Here is a 19,088-nt window from a genome sequence, read left to right as displayed (position 1 = left end):
CGCTTAGGTCATGATCTCGCGGTTCGTGGGTTCGAGCCCCGCGTCGGGCTCTGTGCTGACTGCCAGCTCAGAGCCTGGAGCCTGTTTCAGTCTGTGACTCCCTCTCTCTCTGACCCTCCCCTGCTCACACACTCTCTCTCTCCTAGAAATAAATAAAAAACATTAAAAAAAATTAAAAAAAAAAAAAGAAATGCTGATTCATAGGAGCACATGTACCCCAATGTTCAGAGCAGCACTCTCAACAATAGCCAAAACATGGAAAGAGCCTAAGTGTCCATCAACGCACGAATGGATCAAGAAGATGTGGTTTATCTATATCATGGAATACTACATGGCAAAGAGAAACAATGAAATCTGGCTATGTGTAGCAACATGGATGGACCTTGAGGGTGTTATGCTGAGCGAAATAATTCAGGCAGAGAAGGACAAATAACATATGTTTGCATGTATAGGAGGATTAGGAGGAACTTAACGGAGGACCATCGGGGAGAAGAAGGGGTAAGGAGGAGAGGGAGAGAGGCAAACCATGAGAGACTCTTGAATGCTGAGAACAAATTGAGGACTGATGAGTGTGTGTGGGGGGGGAGGATGGAGATGGGCATGGAGGAGGGCAGTTGTGGGGATGAGTACTAGGTGTTATATGGAAACCAATTTGACAATAAACTATTCGTTAAAAAAAAATCTGGAAAGCAGACGAATGATATAGGGAATTATTCTCTACTTCTCTGCACTTCCTTTGCAACTTTTTATGAATCTCTAAATATTTGAAAATAAAAAGTTAAGAGTTTTAAAAAGTTAAATTAGGGGCGCCTGGATGGCTCAGTCGGTTAAGCATCTGACTTTGGCTCAGGTCATGATCTCACGGTTCGTGGGTTCGAATCCCGTGTCGGGCTCTAGGCTGACAGCTAGCTCAGAGCCTGGAGACTGCTTCGGATTCTGTGTATCCCTCTCTCTCTGACCCACCCCTGCTCATGCTGTCTCTCTCTCTCAGAAATAAATTTTTTAAAAAGTTAATTTAAACATCTCAATTAAAAGGCAGAGGTAGTCAGGTTTGATTTTTTCAAAAATTTTAATGTTTACTTAAAAAATTTTTTTTTAATTTGTTTATTTATTTTTGAGAGAGATACAGAGTATAAGCAGGGAAGGGTCAGAGAGAGAGGGAGACACAGAATCCAAAGCAGGCTCCAGGCTCTGAGCTGTCAGCACAGAGCTGGATGCGGGGCTCGAACCCACGAACTGCGAGATCATGACCTGAGCTGAAGCCAGGTGCTTAACTGACTGAGTCACCCAGGCACCCCAATGTTTATTTATTTTTGAGAGAGAGACAGAGCTCGGGGTCTGGGGAAGAGTAGAGAGAGAGAGAGAGACAGAATCCAAAGCAGGCTCCAAACACTGCGCTATCCTCACAGAGCCTGATGTGGGGCTTGAAGCCACAAACTGTGAGATCATGACCTGAGCTGAAGCCAGATGCTTAACCGACTGAGCAGCCCAGGTGTTCCTCTCAGATTTGATTTAAAAACAACTGAATGAAAATAAAAATACAGCATACCCATTGTCTTGTTGCTTTGAATACTGCTCCACAGAAATCAGAAGCCAAAATGATCATTCACAGAGACAATTTTATTTTTCTGCTCTGAATGTTAAGAACTCTTTCAATCTGAGGATTTATTTTAGGAAAAATTTTCCCATATTATATCTTAGAACAATTTCATTGTTCCATTTATTGATTTCTCTACTCCACATCCATTCTTACTGGATCCTTGTACTCTAGATAGATCTTATTTATCACTACCATTAATATTTGTCTAATTTCTCTCCATTTGTGGGATTATCTCAAGTCTTCCTCCATGTCAGGAACTGGGTTTTCAATTTTTTGTTGCTTCTAATTTATTTTTTGTTCTGTATTGTTTCACAATCTGTTTTCTTTTCTTTTTTAAAAAATTTTAAAAATGTTTTATTTATTTCTGAGATGGATACAGAGAGAGAGAGAGAGAGAGAGAGAGAGAGAGAGACAGAGCATGAGCAGGGGAGGGGCAGAGAGAGAGGGAGATACAGAATCTGAAACAGGTTCCAGGCTCTGAGCTAGCTGTCAGCACAGAGCCTGACATGGGGCTCGAACCCACGAACCGTGAGATCATGACCTGAGCTGAAGTCGGATGCTTCACTTACTAAGTCACCCAGGCGCCCCTCACACTTGTTTTCTTAGCAAGATCCCTCTACATCTCTTTTGACAGCTTTTTCACTTTGTCTCTCAAGGCTTGTTTTACTGAATGTATGGATTTCTCAAACTCTTTATAACAATAGCCTTTGATAAACTAGCGGAAATCCTAAAGACTCTAACGAAAGATGCTAAAGACAGAAGAAAGATACTGTATAGTTACTTTATCATTTCATTGGCTATTAAAATAAATGAAAAGCAAAATGTAACTTAAAATTTTTTTAAATGTTTATTTATTTTTGAGAAAGACAGAGACAGAGTGTGAGTGGGGCAGGGCAGAAAGAGAGGGAGACACAGAATCTGAAGCAAGCTCCAGGCTCTGAACTGTCAGCATAGAGCCCAACGTGGGGCACGAACTCACGGACCTCAAGATCATGACCTGAGCCAAAGTCAGGTGCTTAACCGATTGAGCCACCCAGGTGCCCCACAAAATGTAAGTTTTGAGTCCAGTACATTCATCTTCTTAGGAACGCTTTTATTCTAAAATTAATAAATAAAACACAATGTGTCTTCCTGGGGAATTGTGGGAATCTTATCTTCATGCAGTAACCTAAAACTCTCCACAGGAATAATGTTAAAGCAGAGCTAAGGAGCCAAGATTCCAAATAACCAAAAGGCACAGAAAATGTTTTCAAAGACAGTGATCAAAATTACTAACACCATTAACAGAATAAAATGGAAAACAAAATATAATGTGGTTTTATAAGAAATCACAATTTGTACTTTCTTATTTTACATTTTGAAATATTCTACAACCATTCTGGCTCCTAAAAGGCCAGACACACGACCCCTCTCTATCCTCCATAGTCTCTTAGTACATGATACTCAAGCATTTCTGCACCATTGCTGTATTAAAACATTAAAAAATAGTGAAAATATCTGAATCTGCCTGACACGTATGGCTCAGAGCTCTTCTCATGACTCCCCTCACTAGGTACTTCCCCAACCACCATGAATAACTAGCTCCTCTCTCTATCTACTTGCCTATGTGTACACACACACACACACAAAACTCTGCATCTCAGGGCCCTCTAATTACTATTCTGAAATCCCTTACTACTATCTGAAATTTCTTTTTTTTTTAATTTATTTGTTTATTTTCAGGGAGATAGAGAGAGAGAGGGACGGAATGAATGAATGAGAGGGAGAGAGAGAATCCCAAGCAGGCTCTATGGTGTACACCTCTTCCTGTACAATTATAGCAGATTGATGATTGGTCCTCTGCCTCTGGTTTTCCCAGTCCAGTCTATCTTTCAGGGACCAGAGGTTCTCTTTAAATGTGGAACTGACTGTGTGGCATCCCCTGCCAATGCATCTGCAGTCTTCAAGCCAAAACAATTTTCAAGACTTTCCATGACACACCTGACTTCCTCTCCTAATGGATCCTTTGTTATACCTCCTCTCCCAATGTGTCTAAGACAGCTCAGCCTTGCTGGCCCATTTTGGGAGTAGGAGGTAGGATGCCCCCCAGGCTACTTATTTTGACTGGGTGTCTCAAGGGCAGCACCTTGGTGAGCACCTCATACTGGCTATGTCTCAAGCTTTATGGGCCCACAATTTGATTTCCTCTTTGCACTAAGTACGTATTGGTCTCTTGGAGATAGTTTGATGCCAGTCAAGCTCACAAAAGAACAATGCACATGTGAAAATGTCACTCTGTCAATTTACAGTGAATATTTAGTAATAAGTGGGCCACATGCTTTTGCTAATCGATATATTCAATAGTAACATTGGAAGCCAAATTATAGAAGCATAGCTTTGCAGCAATGGTGATCTCATTCAATGAGATCTAACTAGGTAATGTTAGACTACTGCAGTCATCTCTAAAATAGGGATATTTCCACCACCAGAACTTAGGCAGGTCAGGTGTTTAAAATAAAGCAAATTTAGAATGCTAAGGGTGACTACTTGTTCCATATTCTCTGCCTCAGATGACATTTTTCTTCTCTCCTAGTTTCAAAAGTTTCCAAGTTGACCACCAACTTTCCCTTTACTCCTCCCAACACACACACACACACACACACACACACACACACACACACACACACACTTTGCTTATGTTCACCTAGGCTCAAAACTGCTTATACTCTGCTGCTGGCTTAGGAAATGGTCTGTCTGTAAGAGGCATTTGCACATCATCCCTGAGCTCTTCCATTATGATTTGGTGTTAATTTTAATTGACAGGGAGCCTGGATGGCAACTCTACCACCTAGGCCATCCCTACCCACTCCTGGCTTCCGGCTGTGCTTATCTGCTCTGCCTTCAAAGCCTTCTCTGCCCCTCTACCTGCTGAAATCCTTGCTTGTCAATCAAGTCTTTGCTCAAAAGCCCAACCTCTCAACTTAAACTTTCACTGTCCCCCTGACTTAAATTTGGTCTCCCTTTTTGTAGCCATTCTATGGCATAAAAACTTTTTTGAGAATAGTGCCAAAGTCATTCTAAACTTTAACAGAGAAGAAGCTCTCGGCATAGGATCTACATAATACCCTCCTATCATGTTTTCTTTCCAGTGTATGTGAAATAGAAATAAAAGCACAGTTCCCTTTCTGCAGTCAGCTCCCCAAACAGCAAAGGCAATGCACCTTCAATGCAACCTTGCTTTGCTGTCTGTAAGGATTTTTAAATTGCTTTGGAAATATTCCAGTTTTCAACTTGTTTTTTAACTTTTGTTCATTTTTGAGAAACGAGAGACAGAGTACAAGCGGGGAAGGGACAGGGAAAGAGGAAGACACAAAGTCTGAATCAGGCTGTCAGCACAGAGTCTGATGCAGAGCTTGTACCCCAAACAGTAAGATCATGACCTGAACTGAAATCAAACACTAAGCCAACTGAGCCACTCAGGAGCTCCTCCACATTGGTTTTAATTTCTAGAAAGATTTAGGAAAATTTTATTAACACTGAGCAGGCATGAATGCAAAAGAAAGTGTGGAAATATTCCTTTGGCTATAATTTCACAAAAATTCACCCGTCAGCTTTCCATGAGATGGGAGAGGATCAGACGGGCCAGTCTGAAACCTAATGTCCAGCTGTCCTGGCCATGGATTGAATAGAAGTGCTTCTCCCCTCCCTGCCTCTTGCAGCTTCAGTTACTTGACATTTCCTCCCTTTTACCTTTTCTTGGGGATATTTGGGTACTTTGGGTGGGAAAAATAAAGTTCAGCAAGTAATTAGTTTATGATGAAGCAAAAGACACCAGTGCATTAACATTTGGATAATGGGAGATGTGTGAATTCTCTATATTTAATTTAAAGAGTCAAAAGTGGAGAGGGATTGGGGAATGGAAAAAAACAAGGAACTGATATACTTTAGTCATAAGCCTTAGTACTATTTGACTTTTTAAACTATATGTGTATAGTATATAATTTGATAATTTATTTTTAAAATAATTATTTTAGAGGCACCTGGGTGGCATAGTCAGTTAATTGTCTGACTTCAGCTCAGGTCATATTCTCACGGTTCATGAGTTCAAGCACCGCATCAGGCTCTGTGCTGACAGCTGGGAGCCTGGAGCCTGCTTCAGATTCTGTGTCTCCCTCTTTCTATCCCTCCCCTGCTCACTCTGTCCCTTTCTCTCTCTCTCTCTCTCTCAAAAAAAAATTATAAATAAAATAATGAAAATAAAAATAATTTTTTATATATTGAATTTGATAGCCTATCAGTTCTTAGTCTACTCCAATAATGCACTCTGGCTTATAGTAGAAGGCCTAATTCAGTGGTTCTCAGCCCTGGATACTCCTGAAAATCATCTGTGTGGGGGCATAGGGGCTTTAAAATATATCAATGATCAGGGCAAACACCCAACCAATTAAACAAGCATCTCTTGGTATGGATTTAGCATTGGTATTTATTAAAAGTCATCCAGAGGATTCTAATATGTCACCAGGGTTGAGAACTATTGAACCCTTCTCCAAGTCCATTCTTTCTGTCTTCAAATAGATGTATACATCTTTCTCTTCCAATTGGACTGTGAGCTCCTTGAGAGTAAGGATGGTCACTTACATATCTTTTTTTCCCCAAGTGCAACCAGTGCACTTGCATGGGTTTCAGAGTGGATGTGACAAGGTTAAAATTTCAGACTCAAGCACCCAAATGTAATCTGGGTGCAGGTTGACTGATTTTTCTTTATAAAATGGAAAAAACAACAGTATGTCCCTCAGATGATTGTTGTAAAGATAAAATGCTTTGATCATGTGTTTGGTACAAACCTAAGAGTCAACAGACAGTGGCTATTGAACCGCTGATAAGTTCTCAGGGCCTGACACATGGTTCAATGGTGATTAGGTGATTAGAAGTTACTTTATCAACAACGTTTCTTAACCCTTTGGAAGCTTAGTTCCTTCCCAGGGATGGGAGGTAGTGGGAAATGCTTTCTGGCACAGAGCTTGACACAACACTTAATAGCTTCTGTGAGCAGTGCCTATTAAGACATCCCCTGGGCTCTGCTGGGTTTTTCTCAGTGGATACTTCTCAAGAATGATTTTTTGAAATGCTGTGTCTCTCAGCTATTTTGTAGTTGTATTATTTTTCTCAATCAGATAATTACCCACTCTGCTTGCCACGTGTAGGCATTGTCATAAAGTGATGACACTGGCCAGATTTGGTACACATTAGGTTTTTTGTTTTGTTTTTGTTTTTGTTTCCTTCAATAGTTTATTGTCAAGTTGGTTTACATATAACACCTGGTGCTCATTCCCACAAGTGCTCTCCTCCATGCCCATCACCCCCCTTCCCCTTTCCCCCACCCCCATCAGCTTTCAGTTTGTTCTCAGCATTCAAGAGTCTCTCATGGTTTGCCTCTCTCCCTCTCCCCCACTATTTCCCCTTCCTTCTCCTGCATAGTCCTCCATTAGCTTCCTCCTAATCCACCTATATGTACAAACATATGGTATCTGTCCTTCTCTGCCTGACTTATTTTGCTCAGCATAACACCCTAGTTCCATCCATGTTGCTACACATGGCCTGATTTCATTGTTTCTCATTGCCATGTAGTATTCCATCGTATAGATAAACCACATCTTCTTGATCCATTCGTCCGTTGATGGACACTTATGTTCCTTCCATGTTTTGGCTATTGTTGAGAGTGCTGCTATGAACATTGGGGTACATATGCTCCTATGCATCAGCACTCCTGTATCCCTTGGGTAAATTCCTAGCAGTGCTATTGCTGGGTCATAGGGGAGTTCTATGGTACACATTGGATTTTTGTCACAATCCTTAATACTAGTAATTTCTATGGCAACTCATCATGAATAGTGAGCCAATAGACTGTGATAATGAGAGATAGGAAATGGGAGTCTAGGGGTGCCAGGGTGCTCCAGTTGGTTAAGCATCAAGCCCTCGATTTCCCCTGGGGTCATGATATCACAGTTTGTTGGACTGAGCCCTGCTCTGTGCTGGCAGCTCAGAGCCTGGAGCCTGTTTCACATTCTGTGTCTTCCTTTCTCTGACACTCCCACATTCATGTTCTGTGTTTCTCTCTCTCTCTCTTTCTCTCAAAAATAAACAAACATTTAAAAATTTAAAAAAATTTTTTAAATGTTTACTTATTTTTGAGAGACAGAGCACAAGCAGGGGAAGGGCAGAGAGAGAGGGAAACACAGAATCAGAAGCAGGCTCCAGGCTCTGAGCTGTCATCACAGAGCCTGACACGGGGCTCACACTCATGGACTGTGAGATCATGACCTGAGCCAAAGTCAGATGCCTAACTGTGCATCTCACCCAGGTACCCCAAAAATAAATAAACATTAAAAAAATTTAAGGGAATGGCAGTCTAAGTAAAAGAAAACTTCATTTAAAAAAATGAAACATAGAATCACCAGGGCATCTTTAAAGTATTATTGTTTCATTGTTGGATTCCACATGTCTGGGTGAGGAGCCCTCGAGTTCACATTTTTTAAAAAGGTTGTGAAAGTTTCTGATGTGCAGCTAAGATGGGGAATTAAGTATCTAGTTCATGACATCTGTGCAGCTCAGGATGGGAATTAGGTATCTAGTTCATGACATCTCAAACTCAATTCCCTCTAATGCACAACACCTTTTCTCATAATTAAAAAAAATTACTGCTAAATCTATGTTGTAATTTTCATGCAATCTCTAAAATGGATGCCCAGGGAAACCAAGAAAACAAGAGCTCAAGGAATCGTAACTTGTGTGGGCTGGGGATGAAGTTGCAGATCAGAGTGGTAAGTAGAAAAAACATAATCAAATCTATTAATAACATCAGCAAGAGCAGCCCAATTAAGAAAAGGAAATCCAGCAGAAAGTTCAATGGGGCTTAACTATGACTGTTGGAATTAGAGAGCCTACTAGAAAAATGAAGTGAGAAAGGCAGTGAGATGCACTGCATAATTCCCTAACTGGCTCTAGCATCACTTTTTCTTCCTTCCTTCCTTCCTTCCTTCCTTCCTTCCTTCCTTCCTTCCTTCCTTCCTTCCTTCCTTCCTTCTTCTTTTTTAAATGTTTATTTATTTTTGAGAGAGAGAGGGTGAGTAGGGTAGGGGCAGAGAGACAGGAGGACAGAGGATCAGAAGGCAGTTCTGCGCTCACAGCGGAGAGCCAGATGTGGGGCTAGAACTCACTGTGGGATCATGACCTGAGCCAAAGTCGGATGCTCAACCAATTGCTGCAGGTGCCCCCCAGCATTGCTTTCCTTTATTGCATGAAACATGTACTGAGTAACTTCTCAGGGGTTCCTCTTTAATAATAGTTTGGTGTGGGGTGTGCCTAGGTGGCTCAGTTGGTTAAGCTGCCAACTCTTGTTTTCGGCCCAAGTCATAATCTCATGGTCCTGAGATGGAATCTGGTATCAAGCTCTCAGCTGACAGCACGAATCTCTCTCTTCTGGTCTCTCTCTGCCCCTCCACTGCTTGTACAGGTGTGCTCTCTCTCTCTCTCTCTCTCTCTCAAAATAAATAAAAAATAGTTTGGTGTGACTCCAAACAGGCTTTTCTATGGCATCATTCTCCTTATGATAAACAGTTCCTTTTGAGTCAAACCAGAACTAATTCGCCTTTTCTTTCACTTATTAAAATGGTGAATTTCTATTAATAGACAGGAAACTGCTTTTTTCCCTTGAGATAGGGAAAGCAGTCATTAAGAGGGGAGAACATTCTAATTTCCTTTTCTAGGAACTGAAACCTAAAAGACAAGAACACATCTAGCCTAGTTACCCAAGAAATCAACTTGGAAAAGGCAGGCACATTCTAGTTTCGTTTTTCAGAGAAATCAAAACTGGAAGTTCTTCCTGTACTTGTTTTTGTCCCGGGGCTCAGATGTACTTCCCGTTTCTTCTCTCTGATGGTTACTATGGGTCTTGTCAAGCTGAAGACACCAGAACAGGCAGGTGTCCAGAAGTTTTCTCTTCAACACCCTGACCCAGACCCAACACACTTTAATGACCTAGGTAAGTACAGACTCCCTGGGGAGACCCAAGCCATGCCTGTACCATGGAGAGAATGGTTTCAAAAAGGACCACAGAACTCAGATCCATTCTGTGGCAACTGACCCTTCCAGATATATCCATTTTAGGCAAGAGAGACTGAGGTGGACATGTTACAGCCATTCTTTCCTTGAATGAGTAAAACAGACAGTGGGGAAGAACTGGGACTCACCTTCCAGCTGAGGCCACAGGCACAGGATGCAAGATTCCAGCCCAGACAATCTGGCAGAGGTCTGAGACAGACAGTGGTGTAGAGGGCAGACTGGCAGCGCAGCCTGATCAAACATCTGAGGAACAAGCTTTCAGAGCAGACGTGAGGGGGTGGAGCTAGCGCTTTGGCGGGAAGGGCTGGGTGTCAAGAATCTGGTCAGTTACCCAACTGTTTGTTCTCTATGGAAAAGGTTTCCTTTTTTATCCTGATGTATATACACGGTTTCACTTTCACGAGAGACTTAAACCATACTGACTTGGGAGACTGACCCAGTTGGATTTTTCCCAGGTTATTTTTGCAAGTGTGTCAAAAGTATATTTGGGTATCGACAATAAACTATTTGTAAATATATATATATTTGGCTATTTTGTTCACTGACATTAGTTGAACACACTGGAAAGTGAACTTGCCAGACTAACAAGTTCCTTCTTCAAATCCTTTTGGAGATGGACCACAAATGAATATATAATTATAGTAATTCAGTAGGTAGACAGTCAAGAAATGTTCCCTCTATAACCATCTGTAATGATAGACTTATTTCACTGGAGACAGGCAACACTTACATGTATTCTGGACATTTTCTCTAGACATTAATTGACATACTCATTTTCACAACACAAATATGCTTTTATTACTTCAGCCATCAACCTAAGACATGTTTAGACCCAAATTAAATGAACGGCTATAATACATATGTGAACAACAAGCTGCTGGAGACTGTAATTAGAGCATTGAGGAGGGGAGAGAAAAATTAGAGGTCATCCAATCCTGCTTGTAATTCTCAGCAGGCCATGACTTTTTTTTTCAATTTTTAAAAAATGTTTCTTTATTGGGGAGCCTGTCTAGCTCCTACAGTTAAGTTTAGTCTGACTTTGGCTCAGGTCATGATCTCACAGCTCCTGAGCTCAAGCCCCGAGCTGGGCTCTGTGCTGACAGCTCAGAGCCTGGAGCCTGCTTCATGTATACGCTCTCTTACTGTCTCAAAAATAAATAAGCATTTAAAATTTTTTAAAATGTTTATTTATTTATTTGGTGGGGTGGAAGAGGAAAAGGATGAGCAGGGGAGGGGCAGAGAGAGAGGGAGACAGAGGATCCAAAGCAGGCTCAGCACTGACAGCAGCGAGAGCGAAATAAGTCAGGCAGAGAAGGACAAATATCATATGTGTGCACGTATAGGAGGATTAGGAGGAACTTAACAGAGGACCAAGGGGGAGAAGAAGGGCGGAAATGGTGGGGGAAAGGGAGAGAGGCAAACCATGAGAGACTCTTGAATGCTGACAAGAACTGAGGACTGATGGATGTAGGGGGGAGGAGGGATGGGCATGGAGGAGGACACTTGTGGGGATGAGCACTGGGTGTTATGTGGAAACTAATTTGACAATAAACTATTTGTAAAATAAATAAATAAATAAAATAAAAAAATATATATATATTTCCATTTAAAAAAAAAAAAAAAAGAACTGACAGCAGCGAGCTCTTATATGGGCCTCAAATTCAGGAACCCTGAGATAGAGAGTTGAGCTGAAGTAGGATGTTTCACTGACTTAGCAACCTAGGTGCCCCCTGGCTCTTAACTTTTCTGACTCGAGTCTTTTGAAATACAAGACAGCATAGCATGACGCTAGGGAGCAGAGCCAGGTTTGAGGGTGTGGGTCTCCTCTGTCCCGAGTCTGTTTTTAATTGCGGATTGTATTTTCTCAGAGTCTCTGATAACCCTACTTCCCCTCACCACGGACCACTCCTCCCATCACCATTTCCAACTTGCACACGCTCATTTATATGCGCCTGCACACACACACACGCACACACACACACACACACACTCCGGCTGCCACATCCTAGGCCACTTCCGGTTCAGAGGGGTGTAGAGGTGTGTGTATGTGTGTGTGTGTACTGATGTTGCCTCCAGTCTTTCTCAAATTAAAAAAAAATAACTTTCTTATTACTATTCTAAAATAATGCTTCTCTAGAACACTTCGTGAATATTATCAAACAGATTTTTATATTTGAGACAATTTTGACTATTAATTGTTTATGTGATACTTTATATTAATTAATGGTTTTCTTGTACAATATTGTATCTGAGATATGCCCAGTTTGGGTTTGTGTGGTGTAGGTTTCATAATAGCAAGGAAAATAAACTTCTATAAGTACAAACATATTATAACAAACACTTCTTTTGTCACCGCCTTTTGTTAGCCTCTTGCTCCAATTTGACAACTGTTGGCATTTTACCATAGTGACTTACTTCAATGCTTTTTAAATTCAATAAATAAAATACTGTGGATAAATTTGAGGTTCTTTTTGCCTTTCATCTCCAGTTTCATGTTTCTCTCCTTTTCTCAAAGGTAATCAATATTCTGAGTTTACTGCCATATGTTTATAGCCTTTTTAACACGCTGTTTTACATACACATATCTAGGAGCACTATGAACATTGTTGTGTATCCATGTTAGGCTGAGTTAAATGGAATGATTTGGGGTGACTGGGTGCCTTGGTCATTAAACATTCAACTCTTGATTTTGGCTCAGGTCATGATCCCAGGGTTGTTGGACTGAGCTTCCTGGTGAGCACTGGGGTGAGCCCCACGGGGAGCTCCACAATAGGCACACCACTGAGTGCTGACTTCAAGCTGACCATGGAGCCTGCCTAAGATTCTCTCTCTCCTTCTGCCTCTTTCTTCCACTCTCTCTCTCTCTCCTCAATCAAAAAAGCTATATTCAAAAATTCCACTTCCTCAAAAAAAAAAGCTATATTCTATATGTATACTTCTGCAACTTGATTTAACTCAATATTTTGTTTCTCATATCAATGTCAAATGAGTGCATTATAATTTATCTCTTAATTTCTTTCTAATATTCCCTCCAGCATACATATCATGGTATATTATTTCCACATTCCATTATTGATAGTTCAACTATTTCCAAAATTTGGTGTTCCTCACAGTACTAAAATGACTGCTCTTTTCTCCTTGTTTACATTATTGACATGTGTGTGTGTGTGTGTGTGTGTGTGTGTGTGTGTGTGTGTGTTTTACTAAGATATAAGCCAACAGGAAAAGCATAACCCAGAGTGTGGGATTGATGGGTCAAAGCTTAGGAACATGCTCAGTTTGCTACCAACTTCTCTCTACAACGTTGTACCATTGTACCAATAATGAATCAGGGTTCCAATTTTCCTACATCTTGGTCAACACTTCAGATTGTCGGGTTTACAAACGTTTGCCAATCTGAAGGGAATGAAATAACAACACATCATTATTCCTTCACATTTCTCCAGTTCCTCAGAGGCTGAGCATCTTATATTTATTGAGCAGTTGTGTTTCCTCTGCAGTTCTATGCAGTTCTTTCCCCATGATATATTGGATTGCTTGTTTTAATCTTTCTGTTTGTAGGCATTCTTCGTATACGCTGATGCTAATACCGTCATGTCTGTGTTGCAAATATATCCTTTCAACCCATACTTGTCTTTAAAAGAACTTTTTATTTTGAAATAATTACATATTCACAGGAAGTTTCAAAGATAGTGGAGAGAAGTCCTGTGTGCTTTTGAGTTTCGTCCAATAGTTTCATCTTCAGTCATTATAGTGCAACGTCAAATCCAGAAAATTTCCATTGGCACAAAGGTATAGTTTTAGGGTAAATTTGGGTACCTATCACACTCATCAAGAACAATTCCACCACAAAGATCTCCCTTATGCTATTTCTTGACACTCATATACATCCATTTCTCTGTCCCACCATTGCTAACCCTGAACCACTCATCTTTTTTCTGTTTCTAGAAGTGTGTAATTTCAAGAATGTTATATAAATAGAATCATAAAATATGTGACTTTTTGAAGTTGACTCTTCTCACTCAGTATAATACCTTTCGGATTTCTCCAGTTGTTGTGTCCATCAATAGTTTGTTCCTTTTTATTTCTGAGTGGTATTTCATGGTATCGATGTACCAGAGTTTTTGAACTATCCACCTATCGAGGAAAACTTTGATTCCTTTGAGTTTGGATCTATTGCAGGTACAGCTTCTATAAAGAATTATGTACAGGGTTTGGATGGACATAGAGTTTCATTTCTCTGGGCTGAATACCCAGGAGTGCTATTGCTGGGTTCTATGGTAAGTGCATAATTCACTTTTTCAGAAACTTTTCTAGGGGCACCTGAGTGGCTCAGTCAGCTGAGCGTCTGATTTCAGCTCATGATCTTGAGGTTTGTGAGTAGGAGTCCCCTGTCAGACTCTGTGCCGACAGCCTGGATCCTGCTTTAGATTCTCTGCCGCTCTCTCTCTCTGCTCCTACCTCTTTCCTTATGCTCTTTCTCTTCTCTCTCTCAAAAGTAAATAAATAAATCCACATTTTTTCAAACAAAGAGACTTTTCCCGAATGTTTACAATTTTACATTTCCATGAGCCATGTATGAGAGACCCAATTGCTCTGCATCTTCACTAGCAGTTGGTGCTGTTGGTATTTATCTTAGCCATTGTTATAGGAGCACAGTGACTTCTAACCTTGGTATTAATTTGCATTTTCCAATGGCTAGTGATGTTGAATGTCTTTTCATGAGTTTGTTTGCCATGTACATCTTCTTTGATGAAATGTCTCCTCATATCTCCTGTTCTTTTTCAAACTGAAGTTTATATTTTTTAGAGATTTTAACATATTTATTTATTTTAAAAATATTTAATGTCTACTTATTTTTGAGAGAGAGAGAGAGAAGCAGGAGGGGCAGAGAGATCTGAAGTAGGCTCCAGGCCTTGATTTCAGCACAGAGCCTGGCAAGGGGCACAAACTTGTCATTTGTGAGATCATGATCTGAGAAGCAATTGAATGCTTAACCAACAGGACCACCCAGGCACCCCAATTTTTATTTATTTTTGAGAGAGAGGTTTGAGCAAGGGAGGGGCTGAGAGAAGAGGATCCAGAGGATCCAAAGCAGGCTCTACACTGACAGCACCTACCCCTATGATGAGGCACTTGAACTTACCAAATGTGAGATCATGACCTGAACCAAAGTGAGATGCTCAACAGACTGAGCCACCCAGGTGTCCCTCTAACTGGAGTTTTTTAAATTAATATCTAATGTTTCAAAGTTGTTCTAGGATAGTATTGAGGAGAAAGTACAGAGATTTCACATATGTTTCCTTGCTCCTCTTTCAGTTTACCCTACTATTAATACCTTACCTTCGTGTGGTATGTTTGTTATAAGGGATGAGCCAATATTGATTCACTATTGCTAATTTTGGTCCATAGTTTACATTAGGGTCCACTCTTTGTGCTGGACATTGTGGGGTTTTGACAAAGGAATAATGACACGTATCCATCATTATGGTATCATGCAGAACAGTTTCACTGTCGTAAAAAACCCTGTGTTCCACCTATCCTTCCCTACAGCACTCCCTCCTCCCAAACTATGAGCAACCACTGAACTTTTTACTATCTTGATTGTTTTGTCTTTTCCAGAATGTCATATAGGTGGGTTTATAATTCGGTATGTAGCTTTTTCAGAGTGCATTTCTATTCCCTTCAGTATTTCCGTATTTAATCTGATCAAAGTGAGGGAGTAAGTCTTGCCTTAAGAATATTGAGACATGGGGGTGCCTGAGTGGCTCAGTCAGTGAAGCGTCCCACTTCGGCTCAGGTCATGATCTCACTGTTTGTGAGTTTGAGCCCCACATCAGGCTCTGTGCTGACAACTCTGAGCCTGGAGCCTGCTTCGGATTCTGTGTCTCCCTTGCTGTCTGCCCCTCCCATGCTCATTATCTGTCTCTCACTGTCTCTCAATGATAAATAAATGTTAAAATTTATTTTAAAAATTAAAAAATTAAAGAATATTGAGACCTGATGGGCTGAGCTTTCCTATACTCCTTGGGAACTGATAGGTGCAATGAGAAATCCTGGGGAATTCAATGCTACAGTAGGGGCTCCAACATTTCTGATATGAAGTAATAGAGTTGAAAAAGCTATTACTTGTGAAGTGCTGAGGATATGCTAAGGATAGCTAAAGGAAGTAGTTTCCCTTGAAAATAGTCTAGCTTCAGAAGGTATTAGAAAGTAAAGGCATGAATGTCTCTAAAATCCTTTGGTCCTATATTGATCAGTTTTGGTATATAACTAAGTGCTTATATGAATCTAAGAGAGGACTCCAAGATTTCCAGGGGAAAAAAAGAAATTAGGCCAAAATCTCTAATCCTCTAAATATGTCAACCCTTTAAGAAACACTCAGCGACATGGAGAAAATAAGGAGATAAGTTCACTGGTCACCTTATAAACATGACTTTCTGAAACTTACGCAAATACATTAATTCCATTAATGAATTTAACCTTCAGAAGCCTTAATTTTATAATGTTTTCTACTTGAAAAAAGTAAAAGTTGAGAAACAATATTTAAATGTAAATACTACACTCAGAATAGAATAAACATGATGTAGAAACAAGAAATATAGAAACAAAATGTTTCAACAAACAGGGCTAATGGGAGTGGGGAGAGGGGAAGGGGGTGATGGGAATGGGGAAGGGCACTTGTGGGATGAGCATTGGGTGTTATATGTAAACCAAATTGACCATAAACTATTTAAGAAAAAAAAAGAAACAGAATGTTTCTACATGATGTAGACACAAATGTAGAAACAAGAAATAAAAATTAGACAACTTTCTATCTAAGGTAAAGCATTTCTTTCTCTAAGCACTTCTAAATTGAGAAATAGGAAAATCTGACTTTGGAAGCATGGTCTTATTGCTGATAAGGAAACAATATATTTAAATTAACTTTTTTTTTTTGGCTTTTATTCCCACAGAAAACAACCTGAAAACTTCAGGTTGTTTTTTTTTTTTTTTTTTTTTCAAATAGTTTATTGTCAAATTGGTTTTCATATAACAGCCAGTGCTCATCCCCATAAGTGCCCTCCTCCATGCCCATCTCCCCCCTCCCCCCTACATCCATCAGTCCTCAGATTGTTTCTCAGCATTCAAGAGTCTCTCATGGTTTACCTCTCTCCCTTTCCCCCACCATTTCCCCCCTTCTTCTCCCCCATGGTCCTCAGTTAAGTTCCTCCTAATCCTCCTGTACGTGCAAACATATGATATTTGTCCTTCTCTGCCTGACTCATTTCGCTCAGCGTAACACCCTCAAGGTCCATCCATGTTGCTACACATGGCCAGATTTCATTGTTTCTCATTGCCATGTGGTATTCCATGGTATAGATAAACCACATCTTCTTTTTTTATTAAAAAAACATTTTTAATGTTTTATTTATTTCTAGGAGAGAGAGAGAGAGACACAGCGTGAGCAGGGGAGGGTCAGAGAGAGAGGGAGTCACAGACTCTGAAACAGGCTCCAGGCTCTGAGCTGGCAGTAGGCACAGAGCCCAACACGGGGCTCGAACCCACGAACCGCGAGATCATGACCTAAGCGAAAGTCGGACGCTTAACCGACTGAGCCACCCAGGCGCCCCAAACCACATCTTCTTGATCCATTCGTCCGTTGATGGACACTTAGGCTCTTTCCATGTTTTAGCTATTATTGAGAGTACTGCTATGAACATTGGGGTACATGTGCTCCTATGCATCAGCATTTCTGTATCCCTTGGGTAAATTCCTAGCAGTGCTATTGCTGGGTCATAGGGGAGTTCTATTGTTATTTTCCAGAGGAACCTCCACACTGTTTTCCAGGGGGGCTTCACCAGTTTTAAAACCAAAAGTCTTAAAGAGTTCCACTTCATGTGCCCTGATTGTGGGGAAGTACCGCTCCCCACCTCCATAATATAGCCTTTGGCTGATGGGCGCAGGCTGGGTTTTTGTCCTTTGAATAGTTATATACTTTCTTTCCACAGCACTTGAGGCAGTGGATTGCTTTCTGCCACTGTGGACTGCACATCGGAACTAGTTACGAGCCAGGGGCTTGCTCCCCTTTGCTGCAGGTGTGCGAAGATGGCAGCCAGCCCCGGTCCAGAGAAAGCCCCCACAGCTGGAGATTGGATCTTTGTCCATCCTGCCCATGGTTTTTCTCTTGTCCAGGTATAGTGCTATGCTTCCCCATCCACTCCTTCTCTTTCCTTTGTCTCTCCACAGAAGGGGATCCCTCCCATCCATGCTTACAAGGCCAATATTATCTCTCCTAGTTTGCAATCACGAACCTGTGGCCCACCAGATTGTCCCTGTGGGCCCCTAGAGATGTCTTTGTCACTCAGCAGCCCAAGCTCTTGGTCTGCCCAAAGCCCTTTGGTCTCAACACTGCTGTGTTTGAGGGATGAGGGAACTTCGGGTCCTCCTACTTTTCTGCCATGTTGGATCTCCTTGTTCGTCTTTCTTTCTTAAAACCACAATTTTCTTCTCAGTTCATTTTTCTCATGCTGGTTACATTCTTCAGTGTTCCTTTCAGATATGGGCCATGACTGATTTAAAAAAATTCCCCAGTTGCTGTAAGCCTGAAGACATATTTATTGTACCTTCAACCTTGAATGATAGTTTGGGGAGAGAACTCTAGGTTCAAAGTTGTTATTCCATAGCAGTTTGAACCTACTGCCCATATTCTTTTTGCACCCAGTCTTGCTAATAACTAGTTACTGTCAAATTCATTCTTCTTTTAGTAAATGATTCAAACTCTTTTCTCTTTTGGATTAAAAAGATCTTTAATGTTCTGAATGTTGACTGTAGTATGTTATATGTTTGACTTACGGATTCTGCTCACTCTTCTGGAAACTATTTAGTCTAAGGAGGTATGGTGGCAGTGCTTTTGCCCCCAGTGAATACTTGGGTATATCTAGAGAATTTTTTGCTTGTCATAACTGGGTGGGGAATGTTATAATCCCCAGGGAAGCTCCCCACAACAAAGAATTATTCAGCCCAAATTGCCAATGGTGCCAACAGCGAGAAAGCCTGAGGTACAGCTATTTTAGTTGTAGGCCTAGGTCTGACCAAGTGGGGGCCGGACAGAATTGGCCTCAGCCTCACAGCAACAGTTTGCAGCTGGGAAATTCAAACCTGACTTTGCAGCAATGACTATTCTGGCCTTGCAGTAGTGTCAGTCTCTGTTCATTACTGTAGTTTACCCCCACTCTTTCCTCTTTCTGCAAATGCCTTATGGTTTTGCTTGTTTGTTTGTTTGTTTTGTCCAGAGAGAGGAGCTCTTCTTATTTTCAAGCTTGACTACATAGTAATGTTTTACTTTTTCCTATAATTTACTTATTTTTAAAAAATTTACATCCCAGTTAGTTAGCATATAGTGCAA

The 19,088-nt window shown here is 40.8% G+C and overlaps 1 protein-coding gene across 1 annotated transcript in view; it reads left to right on the top strand.

Moving 5' to 3' along the window:
* The window catches only part of LOC120224383 (schlafen family member 12-like), a 102,782-nt gene extending 84,671 nt beyond the window's left edge, over positions 1–18,111 (top strand). Inside the window, 2 exon segments of the mRNA XM_039222623.1 lie at positions 17,779–17,875; positions 18,030–18,111. Of these exon segments, the coding sequence (XP_039078554.1) occupies positions 17,779–17,875; positions 18,030–18,111 (179 nt within the window).
* The last annotated feature ends 977 nt before the right edge of the window (positions 18,112–19,088 follow it).

This window comes from Hyaena hyaena, unplaced genomic scaffold, assembly GCF_003009895.1.
Source record: "Hyaena hyaena isolate Hyena2069 unplaced genomic scaffold, ASM300989v1 scaffold_1167, whole genome shotgun sequence".
NCBI lineage: Eukaryota > Metazoa > Chordata > Mammalia > Carnivora > Hyaenidae > Hyaena > Hyaena hyaena.
The sequence above is the reverse complement of the archived record's forward strand: the minus strand, read 5'-3'. Positions and strand labels throughout refer to the sequence as shown.